Genomic DNA, 10963 nt, shown 5'->3' on the forward strand with positions numbered 1-10963 from the left:
GCAATATACATTTTATTACTGTAATACATTACCTAATATATCAAAAGTAAAACTTAATTTTGCAACCTGAAAGACCATCCTAAACAACAACAGTGGTGGCCAAAAGTATTGAGCAAAAGTGAAATTTGGTGTTTTAATAAAAAAAAAAAAATAATAATAATAATAATGGTAACCAAGGTAGGTTGAAGGTAAGAATCATTTGTTGTTTTATGCAATGGAATTGCTATACAACAATCAATATTTAGTATGAAGTCCTTATTCATCAAGACCTGCTGGATCCAGATGTAAATAGAGTCAATAAGATGTCTGCAGTAATCTGGTGTCAGTTGCTCAATGCCTGTTGATTCTTTCTTGAAGATATAGAATATACCCATATAAGTTGAAAATTCCAGAGTTTTAGCCATTTTATCCACCGGAAGAGTGCTAATACATGGCATATATTGTCTTAATACTTTTGCCACCACTGTATATGTTTTTAAGCAAAAACATAAAAAAAAAGTAAATGTTAGTTGTGTATTAGAATATATTTGACATTCTTGTGAAATCATCTTAAACTCTAAAATAGGTGTATGCTTAATGCTCATTCAATACTACATTATATTTTCATGTAACTGGAATCATCAAGTTAGGCTTAAAATAAATTGTCCCTCGACAGAGACCAGGGCTATTTTTACAGTTTGGGCATTTTTGCAGCATTTAGTCGCATGGAAACGCAGGAAGCACCAGCTGCATAACGCATCTCTCTCAAAATTCCAGCCCACTGCTTCTTGTCCTCTTCATACCTATAATAAAAATAGTAGTGGTAGGTAAGACAGTTTGCCACAAGGAACAGTTAGTCTATAATAACATTACACCATCTCTATTTTAAAGCTTAGAACAAAGTTACTTACTGCCAAATGTCTGTGATCTCTGATGGAACACACTCTTTATCTTGTCCTACCATGGTAAAGCCTCCAATTGCATAAAGCTCTCCATCGACACTGACAACATTTACTGAGCTTCTCTCCTGTGCAAACTCAGGGAAGGCTTCCCACCTATAAGGCAAATGTGAATGTAGATATTTTGGTGTACTGGATAATCTGGTTACATAACTCTGGATAAGCAATTGGCATCACTTGCTACCTTTTAATGGATGACAAATAAGACTATTTGAAGTGGTTATGTTTCACTTTGTAGTGGCACTTTACCGCTATTAACTAGCTCCATAAATTCTGAACAAATCAGATCCACAGTATTAAGTTGACACTGGGGAAAAGAAATTACCTCCCGTTCTATTACACATTATTTTGATTGTCCGATCTCATGAAAGAAGCCATGTTGTCAGTTATAATAAGGTCATAGAGTGTCAATGGCAGTCAATTTAAGCCTGTCAAAACTACCTCTACTAACTACAGCGCCAAAAGTACGTGGATACATGGCGATCACTTCTTCACCAATCAGCCACAACATGATAAACTGATAAACTGGTGAAAGGATCATGGGTACCTAAAACTTAACCATACCCCCGGGAATCAATGGCTAGCCCATTCTGTCCAATTCCCAGGCCAAATTAATGCTGCACAAATCAAAAGTCAATGCTGACCACTGTAGAGAGGTACCAGAACACCCAGAATGCACCACAGCTAGCATATGGGGTCCAGACTCCAAACTCCCCCGATTTTGGCACCCATGGGATTTGTTATGCTGATCGGTGTGTACTGTATGCGTTTGCTGAACATCCCATTCAAAGTTATTAAACTGGATTTTTTTCACCCATTACTGGGAAGGCATCCACTACATTTTTAAATATGGCTGTGGAGATTTGATTCAGCCACAAGATAAGCAGTGGTGTTAGGCACCTAATGTTGGGTTATAATGCTTGGTGGCATTTGAGGCCTTTTATACCAACCTTATCAAACACGTGTTTATGAACCTTGCTTTGTGTACAACGGCAATGTCCTGCTAGAAAGTGTCTGGGATGGGAACCTGGATCTACTGAAGGTAAATTTAAACCTATAACTATTGTCCATCTGGCCCTATAGCTGGTTTCTGATTCAGCACCTACAGCTAAATTATTTATATAAAGACACATTAGGATTTGCTACAGAAAATCTGTGCTAAAATACATGACTGGATACGGTTTGAGACTTGATGGCTGCTGGTACAAAAAGCTATATCAGTAAAAGCAGACATGTAATATAACAGCTACATAATTGCACTTACTTGTTGGTTCCAAAGTCATAGGCTTCACATGATGCTAAAAGAGTATCCTCATTCACACCTCCAACAACAATAATCTTTCCTTTATGGACAACTGCCCCAAACATGGACCGTGGTGTTTTCATTGCAGCTAGCTCCTTCCATTCAGACTTCTTGTGGTTATATGCAAACATCTTGTTGATGGTTTTGCTATTTTGTACACCAAAAAAGAGACACTATGAAACACTATGGAAATATAAGAATCTAGATTATCATGGTCAGCATTGCTTTAATACTGATCTTACTTGTCGTCTGTCTTTCCTCCTATACAGTAGACCAGGCCGTTTTGTGAGATCACACTGTGGCCATGTAGCCTCAGGGGAAGCTTTTTTGTCTCGGTCCATTTCATCTTGCTGGGAAGTAAAAACAGGACCCATGAGGGTTTCTATTAATTGTCAGGTTCATATGAAGTGGAAAATAAGATAATGGATGTCACACTTACTTGGTGTCATAACACAATACTGAGTCAAGAGATCCATTGGTCTGTAAATCTTTGCCAGCAACAGCAAATATTAGATTCTCATATTCTCCCAGACCAAAGAGACATCGGGGGGAAGGCATTGGAGGTATAGCAATCCAGTCTGCACTAATAGGATCCAGCTGTGGAAATCAGGATTATATAAATAGCTTGAGTGTTACAAATATTAACCATAATGCAGTAGTACTAGTGATAAGTTATTGTAACAGCTAATTCACATGGCAAAAATCTTATAATTTAGGGATAATAAAAATTTACACCCATAAATATATAAATGTTATTTCTTTTTTACTGTATATGGTAAAGGAGTTTTCTTGACAAAAGGATACTTTCTTGTTTTTCTTAAACTTAAAGAGATATCAATGAGGAAACAGCTGCTGTGACATATTACATTTTACTTAAGCAGCGACTAACATGTTAGCTAACTTGAAACTAACTATGCGACCAAGTTATGACACTTCATTACTTGTAATCTTTATCAAATACGAGAAATAAAACACTAGGATGTGCATTTAAAGCAATGTGATACACTTTAGGAAGGTGAACTCTCTTTCATGTCAGGCAACATCACACTACACAATTGTTGATTATTTTTAGTTTATAAATATATTAAGCAATTTACCTGAAAACAGTAGCATTGCAATGGTGAGTCTTTATTCTCCTCATCCACAAACAGTCCACCTACAACATACAGTTGATTCCTCTTGGTATTGATGCTAACATGATTTTTAGGTATCTGCTCAGCCATTGCTGCTAGTGAGCATTCATTCTCAATGGGGTCATAAGCCACTGCGGCCGTGTCATTAACCATCAGGATAAGGTCCTTGGCATACATGCCAAGCCTTTGGGAGTCATTCAAATATCCAGGCATTGCGCTCTCTCCATCCCCCTTCCCTTCTACCTTTCCTGGGAGTTTTCCAGCAAAAGCATCTTTGATGAGCTTAAGTTTCTTTACAAGTTCAGGATCAGCTTTGATAATCTCGTCCTTTTCCACCTTTTCTTTAAAATACTTTTCCGGGAGCAATCGGAAACGAATGTGCTCAAAGGCATCGCCTAAATGCTTCAAACGGTTCTCTTTGTCCTTCTTGATCCACTTCATTAGCAGCTCAAACACCAGTTCCTCTTTCTCCACATTGAGAGCATCACTTCCTATGATTGCGAAAAGTTCAGGGGGGTTGAAGTCCAGAAAATCTTGCTCCTTGGACAGAATCTCGAATCTTTCAGCGATGTAGTCTCTTGCTGCCATAGCCAGCCGTGGACAATTCATCATTAGCCCCAGGCGATAGATTGCCAGACAGCTTCCTAGAGAGAGTTTCTTCTGCAGGTAGTTTACACACACCGTGAACACAGACGGTATCTGTAAATGGTTCGCTACTGAAAGAACATCCTGCACATTATCATCTGTAATATCGATTTCTGCTGAATAGAGATAATTTACAATCATGTCCATAATGGCTGGATCCACATCTTCTAGAACCACCTCCTTGCCTGGGCTGCTCTTCTCCTTGTCATCTTCAGAGAAGTAAAGTTCTCTAAAGTAAGGGCTGCATGCTGCCAAGATGAGTTTGTGACACGGCAGACTTCTGTCCCCTACTTTCAAGACACAGTCAATAAACTTGTTCTCCTTAAGAAGATCCTTCAGGCCATCTTGGAGCAGGGTGCTCTGATAGAGCTTCAGGTCTTCTTTTATGCTGGCCGGTTCCATCTCGGTGTGTACGTGTGGATCAGGAAGGATGTCAGGCTTGCAATGCTTCCACTTCTCTTGCTATCTTGGTAGTAATAGGTTGAGTTGACACAGAGCAAAGAGAAGAGCTGGTGCAGTTAACCCTGGCTTTCTATATTTAGCCCCCATCATAGACAGAAAGAATTCAGGTTGGCCAGATTAGAAAACGTTTTAGGCATTAGGCAGCTGTCAAAAGACAGAAAGAAACAACTGCGATCCTTTAGCAAGGCAATTGTGTCTGGGCTATTTACATTCTCAAATGAAGATTGCATTTGTCAACATCTATTGTTCTTATAAAATTGTATACATCATGTTAATTAAATTAGAGTTTCATTTTTTTGTGTATGTATGTCATGATCTCAAAACAGACAGTGGCACATATCCTTCAGTCATCTTTTCCTGCTGCTGACTCATTCAGAATTCTCCTAAGTGCCCAGGTTTATATTTACATGGTGATAGCTTTTTCCTATGAGCTGACCTTCCCCAGCTTACAGGTCACCACAGAGCAGCTGTTGGAACTGTTAATCTGTGCTACTGAGCTGTTTGTTAAAATCCTTAGCTATACAGACACACTTTAAAATAGCTTCTTGAGCACAATAAACATACCACTAGCATATGTGTGTGTATCTATAGATAGACACACACTACCAGTCCAGACCAAAATGTCTCCAAATAGAAAACTTCACCATGTCAGCAATTACACATACTGTACACCCACACACCTAGTGTGTATGTGTATATATATATATATATATATATATATATATATATATACACAGACATACATATACAGTACATACACACACAAACACACGTCATGTACGTAAAAAAAAGAAATATACACAGGTCTTGTTAGTAAATCATCTATTTTTACATTATATACACAAATATGTAACTTAATTTTGCAAATAAATAAATGCTACTACATAGTAGAGAGAAATGTGTGTAAACAATAAAACAACCAGAATTTGAACCAGAAAACTTTTCCATTCCGTCTTTAACTACTCTCATGAGTAACAATTTACATTGAGCACTACTATTGAGTACAATTTCATCTTTTTAACCCATGACCTCCCAGAGTCCTTGAAGTGTGAAGCCATCTTTTAGCTTCTCCACCGCTAACCCAAGCTCTTCAGAGAACACTGGCTCCCGATCTTGTTGCTGTCAAAGAAAATGAAATATTCAGGTAAAAAGACACTTGAATTATTAAAATAATAAAAAATAAAAATGAATAATAAAAAACATTAATAAATGATCCATGTAGGCGGGTAACTATACCTTGTTGCCATCAGCAAAGTATGCCTGCAAGAAGAAAAAACAGAAATGTACTTAAACTTTCTGTAATACAATTGAAAGAAAATCAAAGTAAACATGTTTTTTGAAACCAGGCAACAACAGTTAGTGTTGATGGGTCATTGTGATACCTGGCTTAAGCATGGTGTTATTTTCGGAGTGTGGGCGAGAAAGCTATCTGCGGATTATCAGAGGTGGTAAAAGTGCAGCTATTCATTAAGATAAATACTTTGGGAAAGAAGTGCAGCTTCATATTCTTCACTCAGGTTAAAGTATAAAGTCCTGAGATGTTGAAAGGATCTTCAGTGTAAGCAAGTCTTTATTTAATTACTTGTCATTTGAATGGAGTTATGCCCTGGTAAATAGATTTCAGTAAGTCTTTAGACTTATTCTTATCCAAGGTTATACATACTGTATGTTTTTTTTTTTTTTTTTTTAGTACAGGTAGTTCCCGACTTACGAACGAGGTTTGTTCCCGGGAGCACATTCGTCAGTCGTATTTCTTCTTAAGTCCGACAAAGTGACTCTTATAAGCCTTTTACAGCTTTAAAGGAAAGCCATTTTCTATCATCGTGCTCTCGGACTGATTCATTGAAACTGTTAAAGCAACTTATTTCTCCCGCACCCTCACACACAGACACATACAATATACCGTTTTTTGGACATTTTTTACATTCACTTACACACTGAAAATGACGTATACAATTCTAAATATTGGTATCTGGTGCACTGCAGTGTCTATTTGGTTAACAATACACGTGAATCAGAAGTAGAACCACAGTCCATTTGTATCTGAGGAAATTCATAACTCGAATGTTCCCAAGTCTGGGACTACCAGTACATGAAAAATATGGGCCAGGGGTAGCTCAGTGGTTAAGGTATTGGACTACAGTTCAGAAGATCCCAGGTTCAAACCCCACAACCACCAAGTTGCCACTGTTACTTGAGCAAGGCCCTTAACCCTCACCTGCTTAGATGTATAATGAGATAAAAATGTAAGTCGCTCTGGATAAGAGCATCTGCCAAATGCCTAAATGTATAAAAATGATTATACAACATTTAGTTCAGGTCAAACTGTCTGATTTGACAAGAGGTATTTCAAAAGGGGTGATAAGCATTAGTCTGAATCACAGGTGCTTTACAATCATTAATTCAGCTAACTGTTGGTCCCAGCATGGGTCAAAGTAGGTCAGTACTTCCATACCGCCATACAGAGGAGAGAGCAGCTACTTTCCAAAATGCAAATTCCAAACCAGTCATGAATGCATTTTAGCAGGATAACACATCTGATAATGTTATGTAATTCTTAACAACACTTTGTTTACTTGTGGTTAGTTAGTTCTTTGCTATTTGCTAGCTATACAAACTACCATGATAAATATAAAATGTACATAGTAAGAGATTACAGTAAATTACAATGATGGAACTCCTTGACGCATGTAAAAAACATGTAAAAAAAAAAAATCAACGTATTGTAGAATACAAAAAAAAAAAGTATTAGGCAAAATAAATGCTTACATACTCTGGAACGATTGGTGACTTAGTATTTGTGTAAAATAAAAAAACTCACTGTAAAAGCATCAGTCTGTTCATCAGGCTCAATCTCCACATCATCAGGAGGCTGCTCCACTGTTAGCTCCTCCAGTGGCTGGGGCTGTTGTCACATCCGACAAAAAGCCACTTTAACTAAATACACATCTTAGTCCAAAGATCACCTTTTACACTCATAATTTTTTTTATTTACCTTTTCCTCCATCTCATATTCAACACCAAATATTGGATTTGCAGAATAGACCTTGTGAAGAGAGTTTATTTCCTTCACTGCATCCTGCAACTTGTCCAATGGATCGATTTTAAAACCCAGTACATATCCACCTGTCTAAAAAAGCAATCTGTTTTCAGAAAAGACTTCAGGCATTTTTCATTTACACCCGAATTGCTTAGCTTATTATAGTCACACCCACCTGTTGAGAGCTCTCGATTACAAGTGCAAGTCCAAACTTGGAGTCTCTAATCCTTATAGAGCGCTTTTGGGAAAGGACAGAAGAATTATTAAACATACTCTAATGAAAGCGTTTTAAGAACAAAAAACTGACTGTTCGATAAGTTACTTACTATTTGCAAATAAGGAATGCTGACATTGAAGCTTTCGTTCATGTTGGCGTGCCACACTATCCTTACATTAGTAATGAAGAACGTGCCCAGGTTACCCTGAAACACAACACAGACTAATGATTAAATCTAAATTTATAGAAATGAAACTGTCAGAAAACCATGCATAAATTGTAAAGCATTTATCAATCCCATTACCCGTACAATTATCCATAATTGTACCTGATCGCTTGATAAATTCCAAACTCCGTTAATTTTGTCATACACTTGTTCACGTGGCAGTAATCTCAGCTGCTTATTCTGAATCAAAGCTGCTCTTAATTTGAGATCCCGGTACATTTTGGAAGTCTCATAAGCTCTGAAAATACAAAAATCAGTTTATATTATGGTTGTTGAGTGCTTAAATCTGACTGACCAAAAGATGTTAATTAATTTTCTATAGCATAAGCTCTCACAGCAGTTCATCTGCAACACACTGTAATTTCACTACAATAAAAGGAAAATTGCACTAGGATACAAAAAAAAAGAAGATAGGATTCCATTCTAATTCTAAAATATTTTAATTTAATTTACAGATTTACAAAAGTTACAAATAAATAATATCAACATAGAAATATATTTATAAAGTTCAATATGTAGGGATATACAGAGTGACTTCTTACCTGTGTACAGCAATGACAGATGTAAAGAGTCTTGGACTTCCAGGAATGACGTTGGTGAAGATGAACTCAAATCTTGTGTTATTAGATTTAGTTAAGATGTAGAGTGCTTCAGTCTGCCCCCTCAGTTTCTGCAACAGTTACAAATCCCATGTCATGCACAACAAACTAATATTAAAATCTTTTACTTTCATTTTTTTTTTAAACCAGTGTGACTGATTGATGATGTAAACATGAACATAATCTTACTGAATTTGCTGTTCTTGTAGTGATGTTTATGACAGAATTGTACCCCACAGCTGTGGATTGGTTAAAAAAAACATCAAGGGATGCAAGATATACGTTACCAATACTTACACTGGTATGTTTCAATATTTCTTATTTGTAATAGACAACACTTACATAAGTTAACCCTTGGCAAGGCGACAGAATGCCATATGATTCTTAAATTGGTTACCAGGAGTCTTCCTTTAGCGAAAAAACAAAGTTAGTGTGTCATTAAAAAAAAATACAATTTAAATAACATTAACATTGAAATACACTACTGGATTATAAAATATAATAAACTATTGCCTAGATTAGTAAGTAAATGTACATTGCATGTACACCAGCTATTTTATCAGATAAACCTACCATATAAGACATAAGTCATCCTGTAGGGAAACAATTACTGACTGTAGTCCATTTACTGCCACCTATATACCTACCAACAGTGAAGAAACCACCCCTAATCATTTATTTGACTAAAACAGTGACACTGATATAATATTGTTTGTCTCGAATGGATACACACACAGGCTCTGGATCCACTGCAACCTTGACCTAATGTTCAATGTAGATACGGTAAAGACTACTGGATAATGCCACGTGGACAGTGTTTAAAAATTAAACACAAGCATTGTTTAAGCTGGGACTTTTAATCGTGCAGAATAAGAGAACACAACATAAGAGTAAAAACTTCCCTTATTGCTCTATATAATCCCCTGCTACACTAATGCACTCATCCTAGCGTTTTACTAGTGATAGTGATCTACTAGTGATCTACTAGTGTAGTCATTTATAAAGAATTTCAGCACGTTTGCCTGATTGACTTGAACGCCACTCGTATAATAATGTATTCGTGTATGTGAGCACATGGTTTTAAAACCCCTGCAAAGCTTCAGCACCTGATACAATCACACATTACATACATATTTACAAAGCAACTGAATGGGATAAGCACCTCTATCGCCGTTATTTCCTTTAGTGTCTTCAATTGAGTCTAGGCAGTCGATGAGTACCTCACCCGGCCTGGTTTTCATTTGTCTGAAATCAAGCAAAACACACACAAAAACAAATAAATAAAAGCAATGAAGTAGAACATGAAATTAACAAACAGCAAGGATGTTTTTAACCAGTGGTTGTCCAAGTGGAGTCGCAGGGATGTGTAATTTATTTTTAAATGAATTACATTCATAGAAAATCACATGCCAGTGTTTTTTAAATATTTATTACTGTAAATATATATTTATGACTAGAGTCATTATCCTGTTTGAATGGACACTTGTATTAAACAAGTTTAATCGAAAACACAATTGTAAATACAAGTAGCAAAGTAATAATGTCAGATTGGACTTAATGCGTTGTGTTGGTGGAAAGTCACAGATTAAAAAGTAATTTGATGTCAGATAATATTTAGCATTTAGATTTGGATTTAGTACTGAGAGTATCTGTGGTATTTATGTTACAAGTTAAAGGGGTCCCTGATGTAAAGAGTTAAAACCCAGTGTGAGCTACACATATCAGTCTATACTCTCAGTGTATCCGCTATCTACATTAACACACTGTTTAACAACACACTGTAACGATGCAGCTGGTTTTAATTTAATTCTGCTTCAGTGAAGCTAGTTTTCTTCATATCTAAGCTAACGCTGCTAATGGGCTAACGCTAGCTCTCTAGCTTTCTGTCCGTTAGCTTACTGTGGTGTGATGTCGAAGCGAACATCTCTGTCCTCCCAAAGCGCGTCTAACACTCCCGCCATGATTCGCCTCGAAACACACCGCAAACTAAGCTACTTTAGGTCTGTAACCGAGACTGTCAATCGATAGCTAGCGGATAATAGGATTTGAACACCAGCGTCTCTGCGTCACCGTGGTAACAGCGCACATCACGTCTACGGCAAGCAGGACGGATCAATCCGTCGTATAGCTTCTCAAGCCTCTACAGGCAGATGGGGGTAATATTCACTTCACTATCTGTCTGTGGCAAAGAATTTCACTGAAAATCTTGTTGTAAAATCATGTAGTGATCTTATCGATAAATACCATTCACTATTATGAAAATGCTTTTCATAATAGTGATTACATTTTATCGATTAAATTTTATAAGCTTTCAATCAAAGAATCCAACAACAGTCAACGTTTTAAGAAATTGCCCTGCAGCATCCTGTTAATTAGGGATATAAATGAACATTTAGAAAA

General features: G+C 36.8%; 2 protein-coding genes across 2 annotated transcripts; both read right to left on the reverse strand.

Annotated features, from left to right (window-relative positions):
• Positions 1 to 7: 7 nt before the first annotated feature.
• klhl41a (kelch-like family member 41a) lies at positions 8 to 4645 on the reverse strand. Its single transcript, XM_053497050.1, has 6 exons — positions 3339 to 4645; positions 2681 to 2838; positions 2484 to 2591; positions 2203 to 2388; positions 891 to 1034; positions 8 to 782 (listed from the first exon to the last, which is right to left on the reverse strand). Exons 1-6 carry the CDS (start codon positions 4419 to 4421, stop codon positions 671 to 673), a joined length of 1791 nt encoding a protein of 596 aa, XP_053353025.1. The 5' UTR covers positions 4422 to 4645; the 3' UTR covers positions 8 to 670.
• Positions 4646 to 5294: 649 nt separating this feature from the next.
• On the reverse strand, positions 5295 to 10623 carry bbs5 (Bardet-Biedl syndrome 5). Its single transcript, XM_053496990.1, has 12 exons — positions 10463 to 10623; positions 9726 to 9808; positions 8906 to 8971; positions 8753 to 8802; positions 8507 to 8634; positions 8067 to 8202; positions 7848 to 7943; positions 7697 to 7759; positions 7477 to 7611; positions 7303 to 7386; positions 5718 to 5741; positions 5295 to 5600 (listed from the first exon to the last, which is right to left on the reverse strand). Exons 1-12 carry the CDS (start codon positions 10522 to 10524, stop codon positions 5499 to 5501), a joined length of 1029 nt encoding a protein of 342 aa, XP_053352965.1. The 5' UTR covers positions 10525 to 10623; the 3' UTR covers positions 5295 to 5498.
• Between the last annotated feature and the right edge of the window lie 340 nt (positions 10624 to 10963).

This window comes from Clarias gariepinus, chromosome 5 (assembly GCF_024256425.1).
Source record: "Clarias gariepinus isolate MV-2021 ecotype Netherlands chromosome 5, CGAR_prim_01v2, whole genome shotgun sequence".
NCBI classification, from domain to species: Eukaryota; Metazoa; Chordata; class Actinopteri; order Siluriformes; family Clariidae; genus Clarias; species Clarias gariepinus.